The sequence below is a fragment of the Hemitrygon akajei genome, chromosome 7 (assembly GCF_048418815.1).
Source record: "Hemitrygon akajei chromosome 7, sHemAka1.3, whole genome shotgun sequence".
Classification (NCBI taxonomy): Eukaryota; Metazoa; Chordata; class Chondrichthyes; order Myliobatiformes; family Dasyatidae; genus Hemitrygon; species Hemitrygon akajei.
The window spans coordinates 45,961,487-45,988,668 of NC_133130.1; the positions used below are offsets into that span (position 1 = coordinate 45,961,487).

General features: G+C 39.3%; 1 protein-coding gene and 1 long non-coding RNA gene across 3 annotated transcripts in view; one reads left to right on the top strand and one right to left on the bottom strand.

Annotated features, from left to right (window-relative positions):
• Positions 1-1,256: 1,256 nt before the first annotated feature.
• Positions 1,257-25,850, bottom strand: LOC140730410 (uncharacterized). 2 transcript variants are annotated; one of them, XR_012099593.1, is made up of 3 exons: positions 25,643-25,850; positions 5,719-5,901; positions 1,257-2,120 (listed from the first exon to the last, which is right to left on the bottom strand). It is a non-coding gene; the product is annotated as an uncharacterized lncRNA (long non-coding RNA). The 2 variants fall into 2 exon arrangements; XR_012099592.1 differs by lacking the exon at positions 25,643-25,850 and adding an exon at positions 25,488-25,535.
• LOC140730407 (synaptotagmin-14-like) overlaps positions 25,588-27,182 on the top strand; it is a 165,992-nt gene continuing 164,397 nt past the window's right edge. The window contains exon 1 of the mRNA XM_073050745.1: positions 25,588-25,719. Within this exon, the coding sequence (XP_072906846.1) occupies positions 25,707-25,719 (13 nt within the window). The 5' untranslated portion in view covers positions 25,588-25,706. The remainder of the gene's footprint in view (positions 25,720-27,182) is intronic.

Below are 27,182 nucleotides of genomic sequence, written 5' to 3' on the forward strand. Positions count from 1 at the left end.
TGGTGAGCAGCTTGGAAAACAATACCTAGGAAAAGAAGGTAACTGATACAACATTGGCATTGTACCAGGTATTTAGGGAATAATAAACCAGAACATTGGTGGGTGTGGGGGAGGGGAATAATCTTTCAGAGGATTGAGAGGGGACAATGACTTGTGATGGAATGTCCAACTGGTGCATGCTGTGAACTACATCATTATGTTTAAAGATGTGAAGTGGAGGAGGGTGTGGGATAGTGGTGGAGCACAGTACAGGTGCAGTGGAAGCATTGGATGGAAGAAGCAAATTTTTCTCCAACCATTACTGAGGGATTAATTGCATGAGGAATTAAAAGGAATAGGCAGAATTAAGATAGATAATTTTTTAAGGTAGAGAATGAGAGAGGCTTGTGATAATCAGTGAGCTTGTGATGCATTTCATGAAAAATGCTTGAATTAAGCGAAGTTCTGGAAGGGACATGTCAGAAATAAGCCAAGTTATTGTTGCTGATAACAAAATAGTAAAAGAATAGAACAACAATAGGCCTCAGTGCAATGTGAAAGGTCAAGGAGGGGATCAGTATTCAATATATTTATTGAAAGATGGTTGGGTATGGAAGCCGTCCAGGTTACTTTGATGATATGTATCAAAGTGTTTCAGCTATTCAAGGTCGGGCAAATTCTGCTAAATTAAAGACCTTGGAGACGCTCGGGGATTTGCTGCGTTGCATTTCAAAGCTTAAGCAAAATACTGATACATTTCTATTGATGGTTAGTGATAGTAAAAGATGTTGCCAGAAAAAAACTCAAGTAACAGAATATGATGCTCGGGTTAAATCAGTGGGCTGCTGCATGGCATAGCTCAAATGGCTGGAAGGGTCTACTACATGCTGTATATTAATAATTTTTTTAAAAATATTTCGCCTTTGAGTTTTCTCTACTATTTATCAAGACCAAAGAAGGCACCTCCCCCCTCCCAAATCCACCTCAGCACCATTTTCCTGCACTATCCCATACTCTTTGATTCTCTTAAAATGAACTCAGTGACTCAACATTCCTGGATTAAAGGGTTCACAACAGACTGCATGAAAACAAAATGTCCTCATCTGATCTTAAAAGAATTACGGTACCCAATTTGATACAGGGAGATGTGGAAGTCTTGCTTCCAGGTGTAAGGGAAACCAAATGTTCAGCTGCCCTGATTAACCAGAATCCAGTGTACTTTTATTGCCCTTATCTCAATGTTTGCAGTTCAATGAAGATTTGCCTAATTCCTTGAATGAGGGTTATCCTACCAAGAGAGGCTAGATAGTTGGGTCTCTACTCCCTGTACTACGGAATTTTTTTCCAGGACTTGACTGGGTAGATGCAAGGTAAGTCCTATAAAAATTCTGCGATTTAATCAATGGTTCCATTTAATATCAGAAATGTATACAGTACACTGCACAAGATTCTTGCTCTTTACAGACACCTATGAAAACATGAGAACCCCAAAGAGTAATGATGGTAAAATGTTAGAACCCCAAAGCCCCCGAACCCTCTCCCATGCACAAGCAGCAGCAAAGTATCAACCCTCCTCCCCACACCCACCTTTTTCAGCAGGAGGCATCGGCACCCACCACCCACTGAGCAAGCAATAGTAAAGCCCCCAAGGACAGACTATGATCTGCAGTCCAACAAAAATTTATTGTTCACCCAACAGTTGGACATGCCACAGGTCTCTTCCTAACATGGGACAGAAAAGTGTTGCCCCTTTTCCACAGCGAGAGGGGAGACCAACAAAACAAAACAACTCGCTGATTATGATGTTACAGTCTGCTGTGTCACTTTTATTCCAAGTTCTCCAACTCAAGAATTTTCAGCAACTCTCCCCCACCATCGAGAGAGAGAGAGAGAGAGAGAGAGTGATCACCTGAGTACAGAGGCCTCTGACAGCCAATCCACTGTTCGTAATGCTCCATTTCTCCTACAACAGCTCTGTCAGTGACACTGCCATGGAATTGGTTCATTCAGAGGGTGGCAAGGCCTCACCCAAAGGCAAGCATCTTTCAGCCTGCATCCTGGGGTTATCAAGAAATGGCTGGTTGGTAAGCTCTAGAAGCAGGAACCGCTGTAGATCATGGACTCCCCAACAGATTATTCACCTTGACAAGGAAAAAAAGAGACATTAAAGGGAAGAAATTAACCTGTTTTGCAGATGAGCTTGAAGAAGCCACCCTCTGACGACATCTCAGCTCTTACCTTCACCCAGTAGGGTAAAATCAGGGCTGATTTATTGTCCCTCTCAACCCCATTCTCCTGCCTCTCTATAATCTATGCGCCCTTACTAATTAAGAACCTATCAACCTCTGCTTTAAATATACCCAATGACTTGGCCTCCACAGCTGTCTGAGGCAATGAATTCCATAGATTCACCAGCATCTGGCTAAAGAAATTCCTTGTCACCTCTGTTCTGAAGGAATGTCCTGTATTCTGAGGCTGTGCCCTCTGGTCCTAGACTTCTTCACAATAGGAAACATTCTCTCCACGCCCACTCTATCTAGGCCTTTCAGTTTTTGATAGGTTTCAATGAAATCCCCAGTATAGGACCAGAGCCTTCAAAGCTCCTCATACATTAACCCTTTCATTTCTGGGATAATTCTCATGAACCTCCTCTGTACCATACAGTCTGACAAACGCCTTATAAAGCCTCAGCATTATATTCTTGCTTCTACAGAGGTGCTAGAAAGTTGTGAATCCTGTAGAATTTTCTCTATTTCTACATAATTATGACCTAAACTGTGATCAGATCTTCACAAGAGTCCTAAAACTAGATAAAGAGAATCCATTTTCAGCATGACATCTAAAATTTTGACAAACTTCTATAGATGTGTGGTGGAGAGTATATTAACCGGTTGCAACAGTCAATATACTCTCAGTATGGAAATACCAGTGCTTTTGAATGGAAAATCCTACACAAATAGGAAAATGGCTAAAGTCTTCCCCACCATTGAGAAAATCTCTCCAGATTAATTTATCTCAATTATCATTAAGCACATCTGCATGGAGTGCTGTCACAGGAAAGCAGAATCATTCTTCAAAGAATCCAACTATCCAGGTTATGCACTTTTCTCGCTGCTGCCATCAGGAAGAAGGTTCAGGATCCACTCCACCAGGTTCAGGAACAGTTATTACCCCTCATCCTTCAGGGTCTTGAACCAGAAGGGATAACTTCACTCACCCCATCACTGAATTTTTCTCACAAACTATGGACTTACTATTAAGGATTCTTCATCTCATACTCTCTATTTATTGTTTGTTTATTTATTTATTTTTGTATTTGCACAGTCAGCTATATTTTTCACATTGGTTAATCTCCTGTCCTGTCAGGTGCAGTTTTTCATTGATTTTATTGTATTTCTTTGAATTACTGTGTATGCCCACAAGAAAATGAATCTCAGGGTTGTTCATTGTAGTATTTATGTACTTCGATAAATTTACTTTGAACTTTTCAACTTTATTTCTTCAACCAAAGTGAATGACCAGACAGTAACATATTCCCAACCACTGAAGTCAAGCTAACTGGCCTAAAATTTCCTGTCATTTGCCTCCCTCCCTTCTTAAAGAGTGGAGTACACTTGCGATTTTGCAGTGCTCTGGAACCATTCCAGAATCTAATGATTCTTGACAGATCATTATGCCTATACTTATGCCTCTGCAATCTCTTCAGAATCCTGGCTGTAGCCCATCTGGTCCGGGTAACTCACCTACCTGCAGACCTTTCAGCAACTACACTCGCCTCTGCCCCGATACTCTAGAATTTTACTGAGATAGCTCAAAATGTCAAAGGTTTATTCACTTCCATTTATGCTTCCTGACCTGCTGAGCTCCTCCAGCACTGTTTGTGTATTGCTCCACCTATCATCTGGCAACTCTGGCTCCACCCCTTCCCTCCTCTTTTATAGCCTGGTTTTCTTTCCTTTATCTTTCAGTCCAGATGGATGGCCTTGACTCAAAACATTGACTGTCCATTTCACTACCTGATCTACTGAGTTTCTCTTGTGTTTTGTGTGTTGCTCCATATTCCAGCATCTGTAGTCTTTTGTGTCTTCAAAGATGGGGCAGTATTTTGTTGACTATGGGAGGAGTTTCATGGTAGGGTTTATTTTAGCCTGTGTGCTTCAAACTGTTATGCTATTTGAGATTCTGATGTTGCTGCTTAGGGCAACTATACTAAATACTAGCAGTGTCTGGGCCAAAAAAAACAATCAGCCTTTCTGAGATTCAGAAAAGATAATTTGAGGGAATGGGGAGCAGTTAAAAAAATACAGGGCTTAATCTGTTAATGATACTTCCACAATGCTATTAGTTAAAGGAATCTAGGATTTGACCCAATGATAATGAAGACATGAAAACAACACTCTAAATTAGATATTCTGGTAGAGCAGATTGCAGTTAGTGATTGTGGTTGCTTTTTGCCATTTTTGGAGAGTATAACATGAATATTTTGGAATCAATTTAAATGTACTGGCATTTCTCAGTAATGCGTCTGATGTTGATAGGCATTACAGCTGCAGTGCTCCAATTGAAGGTGGAAGTTGAAATGACCAATAAATGCTGCATTCCGCTTGATTAAAGAAACATGTATTCCCAGATCATTAAAAACATTTGAAAAAAAGCACAGCAAGCTATTTACTATAATTTTAATATTGGTAGGTTCAATATACAGATTATTGTAATTGCCTAAATATATAAAGGCTTAAAACTAAACTTTCCTACATTAGACAAACAGAACTGGGTTAGAATAAGTTATGATTTGCAACAGAATCAGATGACTCAAATGACATTCCACTTGTGGTTTTGTCGTTGCATTATTCAGATCACCTGACTGTAACTACAAACTACAAGTGGGATTGGTGATTGCAAGAGAACTGTGGAAAGCCTTTCAATCCAGCTGTTGCCTGAACACCCAGGGGAATATTTTTATAATGGATCCAATTCAAACATTGAAAATAAACATCCTGATATTAAATGGTTTTGATGCTCCTTTTTAACACACCCTATAAAATTAATGTCACTGTAGCCTGCAGCAAAGAGAATGATTATGTTTAATGATTCTGTATGTTCATTAAAACAATATCATGTTCACATTTTACACTGGAGAAAACAAGGATTAATCTAAATACAACAGAATAGAGACAGCCACCTGCACTTATCTGCAAATTATTGAAAACCTGAGTGATTAATTTTGAGTTGTAAAATTAATGCATAACAGACTTTTTCTCCAGAAAGAGTGATTTATAAAATAGTTTTCTGAATTTGTGGTGTAGCAATGATTAATCAATTGTCACGATTTGTATTCTAATTTACATTTTGGACAAACTTTTTGTTTCATAGTATCCTGCCAATATTGCAATGCAAAAGAGAGCATGTAGAATTAACAAGCTCTCAATGTTGGAAATATGAAATAAAAGTTATATCTTTGGCAACGTTCAGTCAGTCCATCAATATCAGTAAAGAAAAATTATCTTCCTATGTTTGGATGTCCACAGTATTTCAACTGCACCCTAAATAATTGCCTTGTATAAAGTCAAAATTTCTTTCTGTCTTAAAAGTTTTGTACACTATTTAGTTTAATAGATTTATCTTCTTGTGTCATTGTAATAACTTATAATAATGGATTGAAAATAAAAGAGAAAATCATATTTTAATTGAATTTATCATGTAACTTGGAGTAATGCATATTGTTATAAATTAATTCACCTTTGAGATCTCTGATTTGAGTCCTGATGCAGAGTCTTGACCTGAAATATCAACTATTTGCCTCTTGACCTGCTGAATTCCTCCAGCAGTTTGTTTTTTTTTGGTCCCAGTAGTCTTACTTGTCAGAGTTCATGTTTCAGGATGGAGGTTTCTCTCTCTCATTTGTTGTTTTGTTCAAAATATCTGAAATATGAGCAAAATTATGTTTCTTAGGGTCAACTTTATGTGCTCCAATACAGTTTTTCATAATGCCATTGTATTTTACAGATTGAAACATTGGCTTGTCATTTATCCTCGAACCAATCACCTTTTACTGAATAAATTGCATTTTCTTTTGATTTTTTAAGGTAAGTATAAATTCTCACAATTAGTGGATGTCTTCTTCAGTATGTGGACTGAATCATTTATATAATCTTTGCAACAATTTAAATGAAATCTTCCAGTCAGATTTTAAGCATTGATTCAAGGCAGATGTTCATAACTATAATCCAATACTCACATCTTGACAACTGAAATAATGTAAAAATTGTTGCGGATTTTATCCTGAGATGTATTTGGAATAGCCTAACTTCATTTGCAGATATCTTCTGCAAATGCTTCCTTTGTTTAATGAAAATGTGATTTTTTTTCAGAAGAAAATGTTAGATTTGATATTTATTAGAGCTACTAACTGATTATAAGATAGAGACAGACTATAAATTTGAGAGAAAAAGAGAAAGTAGAAATAGTTAGAATTAACTAGCTTAGTAAACTGATTGATACGAGTGTGATACTTGGGCAATGCTCTGTAACTTTTTCAGTAAAGCTATTTAGCTTCCCCTGAAACCTTGAGTAGTACAGTACTCTAAATATGCTTATACATTTTCTGGTGCCTTAGCTGTTGTTGAAGTTTAAATGGATATCATATTATTGTGATATTCATGGATGTTTTGTCAGTTGCAGTACATTATAGCCAATGACATCCCAAACCAAGAACTTAAGAAAACTTTCTGAAGTCATACTATCAGATTTGTTGCTCTTTCTTGAATTCCATGTAAGATTTATATGGCCAGAGGAATGGTTAGCAGTAGATTAGTAATACAGCAAGGCAATCAGCTAATTCAAAAGAAGTGCACACAAGAAGAAAGGAGAACTGAAACAAGATGTCATTTTTCATAAATTTAATAATGAAAATATAAAAATTATTAAACAAGACTTAAGACAGTGACTTAGAGCAAATATATAACAGTTGAAACTGATCAGAAATATTAACTTCCAAGCAAAAATATTAATATTACTTGTACCATTATAACTTTTAAGCAGTGCTTTGCAGTTCAGTAATCAACAAGCACTATTTATGTTATACATAAAATATATTTAATTATGTAAATTCTAACTGATCCCAGTTTTTAATCACATTCTGGTTTCTGGCGTTTGGTACCTCATTATCATTTGTAAAGTATTATCCTAGGGTAATATTTCTAAAGTTACAACATGTAATAATTTAGCTGTAAGACCAGAAATCACTGTTCCCTCTAAACTGCGTGGGTGCATGGCTGTGTCGTAACTGAAATGCTCCCATGCACATAACCTTTGTAGCTGCACAGCTGGAATTTTCTTTTATGTAATGTGTGTATGATGTGTATAAAGAAATGTGTGTAAAGATTTCCTGCTCAGTGCAATGGATGGTCCATGCAGCTGTAAAAAAACTGAAGGGAACATTGCCAAAAGTGATTCCAACTTAACAAATTTTGGAAAATCTCATAAAATAATAAACAACAGAACAGTGAAACCTGAGTCTTAAAAGAAAACAGAATCACAATATCTTTTATTTTAGCTCTATTGTGGCCAGCTACTAGCAAATCATTATTTCAGTAATTTAGTATGATTTTATAAATAAGAGCTGTGCAACCCCATTTTTTTCTATGTACAGTTGTTTGGCAGCCAGGTGATAGACTTTGTGGATGTGCTGGTGAGCCTGACAAAAAAAAATTTCTCTGTTTTGCAGTTGCCTGTGTGTATTGTTTGTAGATACAAAGGCAAATATCTAAGCTTCGTTTGTAATGAACGCAAATGTTATTTGGATGCAAGTGAATAAATAATATGCCAACAATGATATCTAATCTGTATTACAATATAATGTAAGTAATGAGGAATTACACTATAAATTCACTAGTAAAATACTAATACACAACTTATTTTTCAGTGATTTATTAATACTGTGCATTTCATTATGAACTGATACTAATGTTGGATACAGTACGAGAGAGATGTGAAAATACAACTGTTTAAATTATGATCAAAATATGGCTCTTTCTCACTGGTTTTGCATAATAAACTACTTGTTGATGAAGGCTGCCACTTAATGCAGTTTAAGCTGGTGTGCAACTTGAATAATGCATGACCTGAATAAATACAGAATGTTACCATAGCAATGGCAATGTTGATTTAATTCAATGAAATAGAAACATTATTATAAAGAAGCTTTAACAAGTGTCTACTTGCATATTTTAATTCTTACACTGCCTCAGTGCCTTAGGAAAAATACCAATCAGAATTTTGGGAATGAAAATGTACTTATGTTTACACACGTACACTTCAGAGTCCTTAAAATAATTGTAGAAACTGTAGCTTAGTAGATATTTGTAAAGTGGTATCTATGCTTATGGTTTTTAAAGTTACAACCTGGAATAATTTGACACCATGCTGTCAATTTACACACTAGAAGACTCCACAAACAAAAATTATATAGTCAGTTAATGTGTTTTAGCAATTTTGGTTGAGTGGTCAGTAATTAGCCGGAATTCTGCACTTCCAAGCAATGCTTCTGAATTGGAAAGTTGAGTTTTGGTGTAAAATGTTAGTTTTACTGCACCAAAGTGTAATGATCAAATCACTGAATAGTTTATCCCTTCCTTCCTTTCTAACTAACATTAGTATTTATCTAATTATCTGGACAACATACTAATCTCATGATGTCAAACGTAACCAAGTACAATAATGGCAAGTGGGTTGCCATAAGTTTTGGGAGCTATAAATGTTTTTTATTAATCCTACTCAGTCAGCTGAGTTCTTGGGGACATCTTTTTTTTTTAAAGAGGATACATGAGGGTAATAGCATCATTAACAAAAATCCAGAGGATAAAAGGGACTGACCACTATTCAAATGAAGACAGTGTTCTTATCTTGAATAATTCTGTGGTTTGTTTAGAAATGCTGTGCCATCATTAAAACAAACATTTCCAAATTGCTTCTCTGCTTGAATCTGGACAATGTCCTTGAATGCATTTCAAAACAATATTTGCAGCAGATAATTGCCAGGCAATAATTATTTTCATGAGACATAAGAGACTGCAGATGCTGGAATCTGGAGTAAAAAAAATCTGCTGGAGGAATTTAGCAGACCAAACAGCATTTGTAAGAGAGAAGGAATTATTGATGCTTTGGGTCAAGGTCTTGTATCATAAGAATCACAAGAATTGTCTATATTTATGAGAATGCATAACTACCTCTTCAAAATGTTCACTTGCAATATTATCACTGAGTGTCCACTACCAACATCCTGAAGTAGTCATTCTTGACTAGATTTTCAGTTGATCTAGTCTCAGCAATGTTGCAGTGATGGAATGATTCGGAGTCTCTATATTCTTTGGCTCCCCAAAGATTTTACATGTCCTACAAATGTAAGGGGTGTGAGAGATTACTCCTTTTTTCTTAAAATGTATAACATACATGAAGCTCAAAGTACAAAGGATCTATGAACAGTCTGGGGAAAAAAATTGTTGTTTGTATATATCTATATTGAAAAATATAGCTGGAAAATGGGCTGAAAATGGCAGATGGCATTTAATGCAAACAAGTGCAAGGTTTTGCACTTCGGTAGGACCAACCAGGGTAGATCTTACACAGTGAATGGTAGGGCACTGAGGAGTGTGGTAGAACAAAAAGATATGGAAATACATGTACAGTACATAATTCGTTGAAAGTATTGTCACAGGTATATAGAGTCGTAAAGAAAGCATTTGGCACATTGGCCTACATAAATCAATGTAGTGAGTACAAAAGATGAAATGTTTGTTGAAGTTGTATAAGATGTTACAACTAATCTGAAGTATTGTGTGAAGTTTTGGTCACCTACCTACAGGAAAGATGTAAACAAGATTGAAAGAGCGGAAAGAAAATTATTGCCGTGTCTGGAGGACTTGTGTTATAGGGAAAGATTGAATAGGTTAGGTCTGCATTCTTTAGAACATAGAAGATTGAGAGGAGATTTAGTAGAACTATACAAAATTATGAGGGGTATAGTTGGGTAAATGCAAGCAGGTTTTTTCCACTGATGTTGAGTGGGATTCCAACCAGAGGTCGTGGCTTAAGGGTGAAAGGTGAAAAATTTAAAGGAGAACATAAGGGGAAACTTCTTCACTCAGAGGTTGTGAGAGTGTGGAATGAGCTACCGGTACAAGTGGTTCATGCAAGCTCGATTTCAGTGTTTAAGAGAAGTTTAGATAGGTACATGGATAGTAGGGATATGGAAGGCTTTGGTCCAGGTGCAGGTCATTGGGAGTAGGCAGTTTATATGGTTTTGGCATGAACTAGATGGGCTGAATGGCCTGTTTGTGTGCTGTACTTCTCTATGACTCCATCTAGGGTCAATCTTATACTGTCAAAAGCTATCAAGGAGATAGCAATTGTTAACAATTAACAGCAATTGTTGGATAAAATGACAAATCTCAGTTAAGCTTCTAAAACTAAACCAGAGAATAGTTTCATACTCCAAGTAAATGCTTCAAATGTTACTGCCTCAGATTGTTTCACATAACCTGTGGAATCATTTTGACAAGTTTACAATTTTTAATGCTATACCTGACTAGTCCAATAAGCCCACATTTGGTGAAGGGACTTGTAGTTAATACCTTCTGGAGGCTCCTTCCACACTGAAATTCTTGCCTTGCAGAGAGGTAGTTGAGAAGGACCTTGTAATGAGTTTCCCTGTGTGACTATTGAATTTCAGTTGGATTTTTCTTCAGGATGATCATTATCATGGCACTCTAGGGTGTCTGACATAATTTTCCTCATCCCAGAAAGAACTTGTGGCAGAGGTTCTTTTCCACCGGGTTTCTGAACTTCAACTGGGATACCGTTTGCTTCCCTGAGGCAACACAGTTTTTCTATTGGACAGATAACCTTTGCAATCTTTTTGCTGGGGTGATGGTGTGACAAGATTGTTACTATGTAGTAGGATAGAATCAAAGATACATCTCGGTGGCCAGACATTTTGATTCTGATTCCCATTCCACCATTTCAATCCATGGCATCCTCTTATGCCAAGATGAGGCCAAATTCAGGGTGGAGGAGCAACACCTGAAATTGAATTTGGGTACCCTCCAACCTGATAACATGAATAACTGTTTCCAACACTAGAAATTATTGGAATAAGTTTGCCTCTATGAATAATAGAGCTACATATTTGCTCTGATATAAGCCATACCCATTCCTGTAGGTGAAGCTAATATGGTCATAATCAATTGCAATAATGTCATGCCTAATGTCATGTGTTCAACAAGATGGATTCTCTATAGGAGTGCTGACAAAATGATGTACAATATATTAAACTGCATAGATTTTGCCTTCCGGTAACAAACTTTCTCCTCCCCCGCCCCTCTATTCCCCACTCTGAGCTTTTAGTTCTTCTCACCTGCCTATTACTTCCCCCCAGGTCCCTTCTTCCCTTCCTTTTTCCTGTTGTCCATTCTCCATACCTATCAGATTCTTTCTTCTCCAGCCCTCGACTGATTCTGCCCACCTGGCTTCTCCTATCACCTTCCAGCTAACCTATTTCCCTCCCCGCCCCATCTTTTTATTCCGCTGTCTTCCCCCTTCCTTCTCAGTCCTGAAGAAGGGTCTCTGTCCAATGCGTCGACTGTTTATTCTTTTCCATAGATGCTGCCTGACCTGCTGAGTGTATTTTGCTTTGGACTTCCAGCATCTTGTGTTGTCATAAACAGAGTTTTAGTCAAGGACTTCTTACTGATTCACCATTATGAAGTGTTTTGTACTGTACTTACCTTTTCAGGAACCTTTTTAATAGGTTTACAATAACAATCCTAATGGTGTACATTATGGTAGAACTAACAGATCATTGTAGAATATCCAATTTTTGTTAATGTTGAGCTAGTGTTTCTAGGTGTAAACTACAAATAATTAGAGAAAGAGAATTCTTTAATGATAGCCTATGTAGGTATTATAGTAAATTTGCTACATCCTTGATATTTACTTTCATTCACATTTCAGTGCCTTACTTATTTAAATTCTGAACACCCTATTTAAAGTTTCATACCACATTTTAATATTTTACCAACTTTGAACTAACACTCTGTGCAGTTTAATATATTGTACATCATTTTGTCAGCACTCCAATAGAGGATCCATCTTGTTAAACACATGACATTAGGCATGACATTATTGCAATTGATTATGACCATATTAGCTTCACCTACAGGATTGGGTATGGCCTATATCAGAGCAAATATGTTGCTCTATTATTCACAGAGGAAACTTATTCCAATAATTTCTGGTGTTGAAAACAATTATTCATCCAGCTGAAATGGTTAGCATGGCCAAATAATAAATGATGCAACGTATTATTTAAATATACTGAATAAAATACATATGCAAGAAAACCTTTATATTATGTGCAGACAGTAAGTCAATGATTTGTTTAAATGTTGTTGGCCATCTGACACTAAGTCTAGCTCTGCGGCTCAGAGAGGAAGTGGGGAAGAAAAGGAGTACAGTGATAGGGGATTCCATAATTGAAGGAGCAGATAGCAGATTCTGTGGATGTGAAAGAAACACCCAGATGGTATGTTGCCTCCGAGATGCCAGGGTCAGGGATGTCTCTGATTGGGTCCACAGCATTCTGAAGGGGGAGGGTGAACAGCAGGAAGTTGTGGTACATATTGGTACCATCGATATAGGTTGGAAAAGTGAGGAGGTGTGATTTGGCAGATGAATGCATGGGTATTGAATTGGTGCAGGGGACAGAATATCAGATTTCTGGGTCATTGTGATCTCCTCTGAGCAAGGTATGACCTGTACAAAAATGACGGGTTATACCTGAACTCAAGAAGGCAAATTTGCTAGAGCTGTTGTGGAGGGTTTAAACTAATTTGGCATGGGGATGGGAACTGGTGTGATAGCGATGAGGATGGGGTATTTGTCATTTGAGTCAAAACATTGTGTAACGGAAACTGAGGAAGGACAGGCAGATGATAGGGCAAAATTGCAGTCAATGAGATGAGTTAAAGTGTAACATAGGGGAAAAAATCAAAAAGGGTGATGAAAACAGGCTGTAAGTGTTTTATTTGAATGCATGCAGTATACCAAATAAAGTAAATATCTTGTAGTGATTGGCAGGTATGATGTTACGACATCGGAGTCATGGCTGAAAGATCACAGTTGGGAGCTTAACGTTCAAGTATACTCATTATATCAAAGGACAGGCAGGTAGGCAGATGGCGTCGGGTAGCTTTGTTGGTAGGAAATAAATTCAAATCCTTCGAGAGAGGTGACATAGGATTGGAAGAAGTAGAATCCTTATAGTCAGAGCTAAGAAACTACAAGGGTAAAAAGACACTGATGGGAATTACATACAGGCCTCCAAACAGTAGCCAGGTTTAACATACAAGTAACTAGGCTGTGTGGTAGAAAGGGAGATAGAAAAGGCAAATAAAAAGGACTATGTTATGATAATCATGGGAGATTTCAATGTGCAGGTAGATTAAGTAAGTCAAGTTGGTGCTGGATCCCAAGAGAGGGAATCTGTAGAACTCCTACAAGATGGCCTTCTAGAGCAGCTTGTGGTTGAGCCAACTAGGGAAACGGCAATTCTGGATTGGATTTTGTGTAATGAACCAGTTTGATTGGGGAGCTTAAGTTAAAGGAATCCTTAGAAGACGTGATCATAATATAATAGAATTCACTCTGCCGTCTGAGAGGGAGAAAATTAAGTCAGATGTATCAGTATTACAGTGGAGTAAAGGGAATTACAGAGGCTTGAGAGAGGAGCTGGCCAAATTTGATTGGAAGGGATACTAGCAGGGATGATGACAGAGCAGTAGTGGCTGGCGTTTCTGGGGCAATTTGGGAGGCACAGGATAAATACACCCTGATGCACCATCAATAACTCACTCTGAGACGTAAGAAGCGAGGTATCGGCTTTTATTGACTGGAAGAATGAACAACACTACATCCTGGAGAATGAGGCCAGGCATCAGGCCTCAATTGCCTTTATACAGGGGCCTGTGGGAGGAGCCACAGGAGCAGTCCAGACAGGTATATGTAGTTCACCACACACCCCAAAGATAAAGTATTCATTGCAGAGGATAGAATATAAGAACAAGGATGTCATGCTGACACTTTATAAGATCAGACTACACTTGGAGTATATGAGCAGCTTTGGACGCTTCATCTAAGAAACGATGTGCTGGCATCGGAGAGGGTTCAGAAGATGTTCCCGAGAATGATGCCAGGAATGAAAACGTTAATGTAAAAGTACATAAAATTATGAATGGCATTGACAGGGGAGATAATCAGAATCTTTTTCCTGGGTTAGAAAGGTTAAATACTCGAGAGCTCAATCCTGAAGAAGGGTCATGGCCTGAAACATCAACTGTTTACTCTTTTTCCATAGATGCTGCCTGACCTGCTGAGTTCCTCCAGCATTTTGTGTGTGTTGCTAGAGGGCATAGGTTAAAACCAGAAAGGGAAATTTTGCAAAATTACTATGTTTTCATCCAGGTGACATACATATATATATATATATCTATCACAAACAGCAGAGGTCCCAGCATGGATCCCTATGGAATACCACTAGTCAAAAACCTCCTGCCAGAATAAGAGCCACAGTCCACTACCCTCTCTCTTCTGTGGGCAAGCCAATTCTGAATACAAAGGGCTGGTTCACTGTAGACCCCATGCATCTTAATTTTTGGATGATTTCCAATCAAGTTCCAGTGGCATCGATAGTACTGCTAATGCTAATTAAAATATAGTATATAGTTGCCATTTTTTAAAAACAAGAAACGAAGGAACAGCAAAATGGTTAATTAAAACAATTGGTTATCCTCTAACATTTTTCACAAAAAATCTTGTTTAAGCTAAACTTTTAAAAAATCATGTGGATGGGGTACATTTTGGGACAGCTCCAATTGTAGCAAAGAGTCTAGTTCTGATTTGTATATTCTAAGTATGAATTTGATATATGTTGTGGTTTCTTGGTTGGAATTTGCTGCCCCTACAGAAACTGAAGGTTAAATACAGTCCATGTTGGGTCACTACCCAGCTTTGTTTGCCACTCAGTGAGGACGTAAAGAGCTAAAGCCTGAGGGAACTGATGCTAAGCAATGTATCATAATTGCAAAACAAATAAAAATACAGATAAGAATTAGCTCTAATATGGCATATTCCGTTAATACTTTTCATTAAAATTAAATAGTTTTCAAAAAGATCACACAAATCACCAATTTCTCAACCCGACCACTCTGTATAATGATAGGATATTGTTCTTCAATTCCTGTGATTTCAAACCAGAAATCATGCATTTTCTTAAAGAAACAATTTAGAAGAACCAGTGCTGAATCTCTTTGTACACTTCAGCAGATTCAGTTACAGAATCCACAAAGACGATCAGGGTAGTCAGGATATGTATCATTTAACAATAATAAAGAATATTAAAATACTTTTCAAAAGATATAAACTGCAACAAAAGTACAACTTTATGTAACAATGGCATACCATCGATGTAAAATAACACAAGTGACAAAGAACAGAGGTTTGTTTAATATAGAATTGATTGGGGTGTGGAAAACAATGTGCATGTAATGCAATAGTTCACATGTATTTCAAATACAGAGCATCAGTTAATTGAATATTGGATTTATTTTCAATTTTTTAATAAATAGAAATGACATGAAACCCGGGAAAAGACTCTGGCTATCTCCCCTATCAATGTTGTTCATTATTTAATATATTTTAACAGGTCGCCCTTGGCCTTGGACACAGCAGTGAAGACAATCTATGTTTTTTCAACCTTCCATTTAGTTAATACTCCAGGCAACATCCTGGTGAACCACTTCTACACTCTCTCCAAATGCAGCTTATCCTTCCCATCGGATAGTAACCAAAACTACAAACTATACTCCGAATGTGGCCTAACCAAAGTAACCATCCTGGGAATTTCAATGCTTTTATTATAATATAAACAGGTCCAAGCCCTGTAGATTTCAGAAAGAGGTGCACGCAGCTTCACAAATAACCTCTGTAGCAGGTTGATGAGGATCCTGGGCAGCTCAAAGATCTCTTGCTCTGGATATCTAAATTAAGTTCTAATTAGGCAACTTCGAGGTCAAAATTTTTTTTAAAAACTTACTAATACAGAACTTAATTCTTCAGCTACCAAGCTTTCCTAGTCTGATTGCCAATGTTTACTTATATCATGGAATAAATTTATGGACAAAATGTAGCAAATGTCAAGACTTCTGGATTGCCCAATGCACATTGCAGCTACTGTAGTATTTTTGAAGTATATTACTATTATAAGGTAGAAAATTTAACAAACAAGTTGAGTACATCAAGCCCTTGAAAAAAATTAATACAATAATGAGTAATTAGTTATGTTGATTGAGGGATAAACGTTGCCCAGAGCACCAAGTATAAGTTTCCCGTCTTTCTACAAAATGGTGTTAAGTGATCGGTTACATCTAACTACCTAACTGACTGACAGAGTAGCTGTGGCCTCAGTTTATGCAGCATACACTGAGAGAGTATTACACATGAGTGTCAGTTTCCCTTTCTGGTTTGTTTGATTCAAGCTTTCTAATTTACAGGTTAGTGTGTTAAAAAGTGCTTCGTAAGGAATGCTGCAGAATTGTTCTGTACTGCTGATCCATTCTAATTGCTGATTAAGCAAAGTCTCAATGTTAAAATTCTCATCCTTTTTCTCAATTATATCTGGTGGCTTAGCCCTTTACTAATTTTTGTAATCTTGTACAGTCTAGGAACTATTAAGGATGTGTTAGTTTTGCCTTTTCCTTCATCCCCGAATTGAATCTTTGCACCATTATTGCCTTGCCCCTTTAACTGCCAAAACTCCAGTTCTGCAATTCCATTACCTATCCATCCACCTCTCTTTCATTCTTCCTTTAAACTAACCTTTCTGACTAAGCTCTTTGTCATCTGCCATAATATCCTAATTTGTTTTCTGTGGCTCAGTGTCAGACTTCATTGCATAATGCACCTAGAAAGTGCCTTGGGACAATTTTGCAACATTAAATGCACTACTTAAATGGAAACAAAACTCAAGAAACTGGATATATTCCAACAGATGGGAAACTCACTGTATGATTACCGGTAAGTATCAATCTAGCTTTATAATTATCATTGCCATGCATTTGATGTAACAGTTCATTTGTGATATGTCTCTGGAGCCAAAGTGAATTCGCATAATGGATTCTAGTATCTCCTCCTCCACCTTCAAGGCTATTATATGAGAAATAGGTGCAAACCCTTTCAGTCTTTTGCACCATTCATCAAGATCATGGCTGATTGCATTGCCATTTTTCAGCACCATCCCAATATCCCTTGATTTTCATAGTATCTAGCAATTTATCAATCTTCCTTTTGATTGAACCAATTCACGATGCTTAAAGAAATGTAGACAATTCATCCCATCAAACCTGCTCAACTATTTTCAAACTCAGTTTTGATAGAACCAAGGATTCAATACACACAGCTTTCTGGGGCAAGGAATTCAAAGACTTAACTCTTTGAGAGAAGAAATTTCTCTTCATCTCAGTCTAAATCAGGCATCCCTTTATTCTGAGAATAAGCTCTCTGGCCCTAACATTTTCAAACCCTCCCAGCATTTACCCCCTTTTTTCAAATATATAAGGAGTAAAAGAGAGGCAAGAGTAGATATCAGATCACTGGAAAATGACACAGGAGAGGTAGCAATGGGGGACAAGGAAAAGGCGGCAGAACTAAATAAGTATTTTGCATCAGTTTTTACTGTGGAAGATGCTAGCATGTCCCGGAAGCTTAAGAGTGTCAGATGGCAAAAATGAGTGTAGTTGCTATTACTAACGAGAAGATGCTTGGTAAGCAGAAAGGTCTGAAGGTAGATAAGTCAACTGAACCAGATGGACTATACCTCAGGGTTCTGAAAGTGAGAGATTATGGAGGCATTAGTAACGATCTTTCAAGAATCACGAAATCTAGGCATGGTTTTGGTACACAGGAAAATTGCAAATGTCATTCCACTTTTAAAGAAGGGAGGGAGGCAGAAGGAAGGAAATTATAGGCCAGTTAGACCTCAGTGGGTGGGGGCACGTTGGAGTTGATCATTAAGGATGAGGTTTTGGCACATGATAAAGTAGGCCAAATTCAGCATGGTTTCCGTTGTTATGATCCCAGCCCCCTCCTTCTTGAGAATCGCAAGATCGCTATTAATTCGGGTCTTGGACCCAGGAAATGAGAGAGAATCCTCAGCAGGACAAAGCAATGGATTTGGCCATTGTTTCTTGGAGACACCTTTGTGGACTGCGATCCTATACTACGTGCCAGCTCTCAGGGCTACGTGCACACCCTCGGGCAATGTGGGCTGGGGATTGCATCACCCCACCCTGATTGACATCTACAACTCTGCAAGTCAAGATAAAAGAGGGGCTGCAGGGGGCAGTCCCCTAGTGACGCACCAGAAGGAGACACCATCGCTCATCGCTCCCGTGATAACGGGAAGCTATTCGGAAGCCACGTGTGGTCCGTTTCCCCTGGCCTGGGGAACGGGTGGCTGATAACACCGAAAAGGACTTCGAACTAACAACGGGGAACCTATGTTCCCGATTCAACGGTTTGCGTCCTAAAGGACTGGGCAAGTGTCTTTTCTCACTGAAAATCTCTCTCTCTCTCTCTCTCCAACACGTGAAACCCAGCGGTCCCCAAAAGGCTAAAAGCCTGCATGAACGTGAGAGACTTTTATATTTCCATTGGACAATATTTTTACCCCTAGACAAAGCGATAGAGCTACTTCTTATTGATGATTATTACTATACCCGCACTTTAGATTGAGTATTGACGACGTATATTACCTGAATGTTTGTATTAACCTTACTTTTGTGCCCCTTTATAAATAAAAACGTTTAAAAATAGTACCATCAACGGACCTCTCTATCTTTGCTGGTAAGTGACCCAGTTACGGGGTTCGTAACACCGTCAGGGGAAATCTTACCTGACAGATTTGTTGCAATTATTTGAGGAAATAATAAGTAAGATAGACAAAGGAGAATCAGTGGATGTTGTGTATTTTGATTTTCAGGCAGCCTGTAACAAGGTGCCACACAAGAGGCTGCTTAACAAGAGTCCATAGTATCACAGGAAAGATACTAGCATGGATAGAGCATTGGCTGATTGGCAGGAGGCAAAGAGTGGGAATAAATGGAGCCTTTTTCTGATTGGCTGCTGGTGACTAGTGGTGTTCCACAGGGGTCAGTGTTGGGACTGCTGGGATTTCCTACAGGTTAACTTGCAGACTAAGTCAGTGGTGAGGAAGGCAAATGCAAAGTTAATATTCATTTCAAGAGGATTAGAATATAAAAGCAAGGACGTAATGCCGAAGTTTTATAAAGTACTGGCAAGGCCTCACTTGGAGCACTGGGAGCCGTTCTGGGCCCCTTACCTCAGAAAGGATGTGCTGACATTGGAGAGGGTTCAAAGGAGGTTTGTGAAAATGATTCCAGGCATGAAAGACTTTTGAGGAGCATTTGATGGCTCTGGGCCTGTACTCACTGGAATTTAAAGAATGGGGGGGTTCTCATTGAAACCTATCAAACATTGAAAGGATGAGTTAGAATGGATGTGGCAAGGATATCCCCTATGGTGAGGGAGACGAAGATCAGAGGACACAACCTTAGAAACATAGAAAATAGGTGCAGTAGTAGGCCATTCGGCCCTTCGAACCTGCACCGCCATTCAGTATGATCATGGCTGATCATCCAACTCAGAACCCTGTACCTGCTTTAGAATAGAGGTATGTCCATTTAGAATGTGCCAGGTCATTGGATATATTTCAGGTTGAGGTTGATAGATTCTTGATTAATCAGAGTGTGAAAAATTAATGTGGAGGCCAGGTCATTGGATGTATTTAAGGCAGAGATTGATAGGTTCTTGGTTAATCAGTGTGAAAGATTATGGGGAGAAGACAGAAATATGGAGTTGAGAAGGAAAATAGATCAGCCATGATGAAATAACAGAGCACACTGGCCAAATTCTGCTCCTATCACTCATGGTCTTATGGTCTGTCAAGCCCACTGCAAACCTAATGCTTCAGTAGGATTGTTCATTATTCTTCTGAACTTGAATGAGTACAAACCCAACCATTTCAACATTTCCTTTCAAGACATTCCCACCATACTTGGGGTCATCGTGTTGTACCTTCTCTGATATTAAATAACAGGCCTAAATTTGTTCACACGACTCTTAGTGTGGTTTCTGAAATATAAGTACAGTAAGGCTATTTGTACTCCCCCTCACTGAAATAAAAGACAGCATTCTCAATCACCTACTGAATCTAAGCACTAGCTTTCTGTCTGAACTTCCATAGTCCTTCGAGATTCAGAATTCTGAAGATTCACCACTCTTTGACTGAGGATATTTCTCCAACGCTCAGGCTGAAATGGCCTATAGTTATTCTGAATTTGTGACACTCGTTCCAGAGTCATCAGCCAGGCAGAACATCCTCTTTGCAGCTGTATTAACTCTGCAGGTTTCTATGCGATCACTTCTCATTCTTCTAAATATTAGAAAATATAGGCCTAATCTATTAAATCTTTCCTCATGTAACACCCAGCTTTTTTAGACATCAATGTTACTCAGTGTCTCATTATTTAAAAATATATTCTGTTTTCTCCTTCATACACCAGAGGTGAAAAACTTCCCATTTCCAAATATCTCATTGAAGCCCCTTCACACTCACAATTCCAACTAGTTTTGTTGGTTCAGCAAACTTGGAAACATGCAGTTTTGATTTCTCAGCTAAATCATTGATTTTGATTATGAATAGCTGGGGTTCAAGCAAAATAGCTAATGGGGAATCAATGAATGTGGTGTATTTAGATTTTTCAGAAGAGTTTTGTTAAGGTCCCATGCTAATAAGACCATAAAACATAGGAGCAGAATTAGGCCATTCAGCCCATTGAGTCCACTCTGCATTTCATCATGGCCAATCCTGGATCCCATTCAACCCCATACGCCTGCCCCCTCACCATATCCCATGATGCCCAGACCAATCAGGAATCTATCAACTTACGATTTAAATTTACCCACAGACTTTGCCAGATTTACTACTCTCTGGCTAAAAGAATTCCTTTTTACTTCTGTTCTAAGAGGTTGATCTCCAGTTTTGAGGATGTGCTCTCTAGTTCTGGATGCATCCACAAGAAGGAACATCCTCTCCACATCCACCTTATCTAGTCCTTTCAACATTCGGTAGCTTTCAATGAGATCACCATACATTCTTTTAAATTCCAGTGAGTGCAGGCCTATGCCACTAAACACTCTTCATGTGTTAACCCCTTCATTCCCAGAATCATCCTCATTAACCTCCTCTGGACTCTCTCCAAAGACAACATATCCTTTCTGAGGTAAGGGGCCTAAACTATTGACAATACTCCAAGTGCAGCCTGACTAGTGTCTTATAACACTTCATCATTAGCTCCTTGTTTTTATATTCTATTCCTCTTGAAATAAATACCAATATTGCATTTACCTTCTTTACAACAGATTCAACCTGTGAATTAACCTTCTGGGAGTCTTGCATGAGGACTCTGTACCTCTGATGTTTGAATTTTCTCCCCATTTAGGTAACTCTGCACTTTTGTTCCTTTTACCAAAATACATTCTCATACATTTCCCAACACTGTATTACACCTTTTCTGCCCATTCTTCCACTTTGCCCAAGTCCTGCTGCAATCGCATTGCTTTGTCAGCACTACCTACCCATCCACTTACCTTCATATCATCCACAAACTTCGCTACAAGGCCTTCAATTCCACTATCTAAATCACTGACAATGTGAAAAATTGTATGAGGCCTATCAGCGGCATTAACAGAACTCTACGAACTAAATAAATGTACAGAAGGGATAAGCGGAGCAGCCACTTTCGGGAGTAGGCCAGTGGCGAAGGTAGACGTGACAGGCTTTGGCTCAGAAGAGGCATTAGCTCTGTGGAAAGAGTTTCTTCCCTCTCTTCTGTACCATTTAAATGGCTGCAGTGTGCTCTTCGTGCCGGATGTTGGAGATCTAGAAGACACAGAGTCTCCTGGGGAACTACATCTGTGTGAAGTGCATCTGGCTGCAGCTCCTTGAAGACCGTGTTAAGGATCCGGAGCAGCAACTGGATGACCTTTGGCTTGTACAGGAGAGTGAGGATATAATTGATCAAAATTACAGGGAAGCAGACAACTCGAATTTGCAGGAGGCGAGTAGCTGGGTGACTGTCAGGAGAAATGGAAATATGCAGTTAGAGCAGAGCACACCTGTGGCCATTCCCCTCAAAAACAAGTATACTGCTTTGGATACTTTTGTGGGGGATGACCTCCTGGGAGAATGCCACGGTGACTAGGTTACAGACACTGACCATAGGTCCATGGTGCAGAAGGGGACGAGAGAGAAGAAGGGAGTGATAGGGGACTCGATAGTGAGGGGAAACAGACAGGAGATTCTATGGGCGTAAATGAGACACCTGGATGGTATGTTGCCTTCCAGGTGCCAGGGTCAGGGATGTCTCAGATTGTGTTCACAACATTTTGGAGAGGGAGGGGGAGCAGCCAGATGAGCTGTTCATCTGAGAAGGAGGACCTCTAGGGTAGTAATTTTTGGATTGCTGCCTGTACCACATGCCAGTGAGGATATAAACAGGATGATTTGGCAGATAAATGCGTGGCTGAGAAGCTGGTGCAGGGGGTAGGTTCTTCAGGTTCTTGGATCATTGGGATCTCTTCTGGGGGAGGTATGACCTGTTCAAAAGTGACGGGTTGCTCCTGAACCTGAGGACGACCAATATTCTCTCAAGCAGGTCTGTTAGAGCTATTCAGGAGGGTTTAAACTAATTTGGCAGGGGGTGGGAACCAGAGTTAAGGGACTCAGGATAGGATGGATGGTAAAAAAGTAAAGATAGTGTACAGTCAGACTGTCAGAAAGTGATGGGACTTAGTTGCAGCCAATTGGTTGAGTATCAAATCATTAGGGATGCAGAATCAGAAAGGATCAGAATCAGAATCAGGTTTATTATCACCGGCATGTGACATGAAATTTGTTAACTTAGCAGCAGCAGTTCAATGCAATACATAATCTATCAGAGAGAAAAAATAATAAATAAAATAAAACATAATAATAAATAAACAAGTAAATTAATTATGTATATTGAATAGATTATATAAAAATGTGCAAAAACAGAAATACTGAATATTAAAAAAAGTGAGGTAGTGTCCAAAGCTTCAAAGTCCATTCAGGGATCGGATGGCAGAGGGGAAGAAGCTGTTCCTGAATAGCAAATATGGTACTCAAGGTGTTGCATCTAAATGCGCATAGTATAAGAAATAAGGTGGATGATCTTGTTGCAATATTACAAATTGCCAGGAATAATGTTGTGGCCAACACTGAATCATGGCTGAAGGATGGTTGTAGTTGGGAGCTCAATGTCCAAGGTTACACGTTACATCGGAGGGATAGGAAGGTAAGCAGATGGGTTGGTGTAGCTCTACTGGTAAAGAACGGCATCAAATCAGTAGAATGATATGATATTGGATTGGAAGATGTGGAATCCTTGTGGGTTGAGTTAAGAAACTGCAAGGATAACAGGACATTGATGGCAGTTATACAGTTATACACAACACCCCCCCCCCCCCAAAGTGGTTGGGAGGCAGACTACAGGTTACAACAGGAAATCGAAAAGGCAGGTCAAAAGGGCAATGTTATGGTAGTCATCAGAGATTTTAACATGTAGGTTGATTGGGAAAATCAGGCTGGTAATGGATCTCAAGAGAGTGAGTTTGTTGAATCCCTAAGAGATAGCTTTTAAAAGCAGTTTGCCCGTTGAGCCCACTAGGGGATCAGCTATACTGGATTGGGTGTTCTGTAATGAACTAGAGGTGATTAGGGAGCTTAAGGTCAAAAGACTGTTAGGAACCAGTGATCACAATATGATTGTGTTCAACTTGAAATTTGATAGGGGAGAAAGTAATGTCTGATGTAGCTGTATTTCAGTGGAGTAAAGGAAATTACAGTGGGATGAGAAAGGAGTTGGTTGAAGTAACTTGGAAGGAGCTGCTGGCAGGGATGTCAGCAGAGTGGCAATGGTGTGCATTTCTGGGAAAAATGAGGAAACTGCAGGACATATGTATTCCAAAAATGAAGAAATACTCGAATGGTAAAAGAGTACAACCACGATTTACAAGGGAAGTCAAAGCCATTGTAAAAGCAAAAGAAAGGGCATATGACAAAGCAAAAATTAATGGGAAGATAGAGGATTGGAAAGTTTTTAAAAAACTACAGATAAGCCACTAAAATCATTAGAAGAGAAAAGATGAAATATGAAAGAGAGCTGGCAAATAATATCAAAGTGGATAGTAAAAGTTGTTTCAAGTTTGTTAAAAATAAAAAAAGAAATGAGAGTGAATGTAGGACCACTAGAAAATCAGGCTGGAGAAATAATAACGGGGAACAAGGATATGGCTGATGAACTAAATGAGTATTTTGCACCAGTCTTCACTGGGGAGGACATTAGCAGTGTGCCTGCTAATTTGACATCAAATACTTGATATGCTGACTTCCACTGGCCTCTTATTATGTTCCATTTTAGGGCCAGATTTTATTACCTTTCCATCAAACTTTTCATCAGTTTGGCAATTAAAATCTGAGTGGACCTTGAACTAATTTTTAACTCAAGGGAAGCAACCCAAAGTGGGAGCTATTAATGGATCAAGGATATTTGTGGGGTTAGAGAAACAATAATGTCCCTTCCTCACTCTATGTGGAATTGCATTTACCTATATCACTCTCAAGCACATTATGATTGTACCTGCTTTTGTGCCCAATCTTTACCTGTTCCCTCCCCTCTTAAATTCCAGCTGTATTTACCTTTCTCATTTTAGTTATACAGAATGTTCTCTTTCTCACTCCCATCCTCAGCTCCTACTGTGATCCAATTGTACTCGTCCCTCTCACTCATATAATGCCTGCCTTGCCCCTGTTTCTTGCACACTCGAATATGTCTGCACCTACCATTCAAACTATGAAGGTGCATCTCTACCAGCCTCTCATTTTGACAATGGGCCTGCCTCAGCTTCCTCACACTTTCTGTGCCATATCTATTTCTCTCACTCACTGACAGCGTTATCAGCCGTCTCCCTTGCAGTGAGTTTTGCGGCTCACGTTTTGGTCTCTCATGCACTGATTGTTCCTGTTGTCCCCGTCCCCTTTACACAAACACACTTCCCCCTTTCTTTTGCATACTGAATCTACATATGTCTCACTCACTCTCAATGTGCCCACTCCTTTCTCTCTCACATAAGGAGCAGAACTACCCCATCCCTCACATTCTCATATTGTGCCTATCTCTATCTCCCTTACACTGACAGATGTACCTGCACCTTCCTCCCGCTCCCTGTTTCCCTCACACAAGGAGTGGACGTGCCCATGATTATACCTGCCCTGGTCCCTCGCACACGAACCGTACCTGCACCTGTTTCTGTGGTTTCCAGCAGGGCGCCGCCTTTCGCTCCAGAGCACGCGCGTTTTACTCGCGCGCACGGAGGGGCGTGAACGTGCCTCGCCTGGAAGGTTCTGTGTGCGTGCCGGTGTCTGCTCCCTTCCCTCGTCCTCTTCCCTCACCTTTTCCAGCAACCGCTCCCCGGCGCGGTGGTGGCAGAGTCCGGCTGGATGGATCGTCAGCATCATGGCAATTGATGGTAAGTGGACCACACGAGACCCAGCGACCCAGCTCTGCTTGGGCCTGGCTCGCACCGGTTTGCGGGCCCCAAAGTGCGGGCGCCGCCGGCTATCGGTGAGCCGCGACCGGGTCTGGGCCCGCAGCCCACCTTAGGGTCTGCTGCCTCGCCGCTCTCCGCGGTGCTGAAAGCTGCGCTGCAAGTTGTCATCGGCTGAAGGCATGTTTAATCCGGTTAGTGACACGCTGGGCATGTGGAACGGGTTAATGATCTGACTGTGGATGTGGATAGTTTCCTCCCCCGCCCTACATCCCCGATCTCACTGAACGACACCCCAGGTGTCTGTCGCTGCTTCCCCCGGTGCCACTGCTTGTCACAACAAATTTCAGAGCTCGATTCCCCGGGAACGTTTAACACCAAGCATCTGCACACGTCGCACCAGATGTATTTTCTCTCTCAGCGTCGTTATCAGGTTCAACGAAGAGCCATGCGAAGGCAGTCTCGTGTATGGCGAGGCAGCCGTATCGCACGCTTTATCACTTTTGTAAACAGCTTAGTTACTACATCTTATATTCATGATCAGTCTTTGCCTTCTTTCAGAATCAGAATACCCATTTTGGGCCCAACATATTGATGCAATCACCAAGAAGGCAAGCCAGCGTTTCTACTTCATTAGGAGTTTGAGGAGATTTGGTATGTCACCAAAGACTCTTGCAAATTTCTACAGATGTAGGTGGAGAGCATTCTGACTGGTTGCATCACCATCTGGTATGGCACATGTGCATATCAATAAAATATGCCATTTTTTATTGGTATCTTCATTTTAATTAGAGTTCTAATTTTTTTGGTAAGATTTATTTGATAAAGTTGTATTTATTATAGCTGGGCCGGCAGACCACTTGAGTTTATAAAGTCTACACTTGAGTTAGTTTGCAATAGGACTGTAAAAAATCACATAGAATATGCATCACAGAAATATGGACAGTAGGCTCAATGGATCTATATTGGGTTTTATGCACCAAGCAAATCTACAATAGGGGATTGATAGGAGCTACTAAATATTTGATAGTTGAATGGCCTTCATGTTATAAAGAAAGTTGAAAAAGGAAAAATGAAATATCCTTTCAACCTTCTATTCCTGTCTAGCCTCTTCTTAAATATGTTGTTCACTGTAACCACTTCCTGAAGTAGTAAGTTCCACATTCTTATTACACTTTAGGTAGAGAAATTTGTTCTGAATCCTTTATTTGACTTCTTGCCATCTAATATTGATGATTTCTAGTTGGTCTTTTCAAAATGAAAATATTTTCTTTGTTTTTTTTATCAAAGTCTTTCATACTTTTATGACATGCCCTTTATGATATTTGTTAGCTTTCTTTTTTTCAAGAAAGAAAATCCAGTTTCTTCATCTTGCCAGAGGCAGGTACATTAACAACATTTAAAAGCCGCTTGGATAGACACATGAGTAGGAAAGGTTTGGAGAC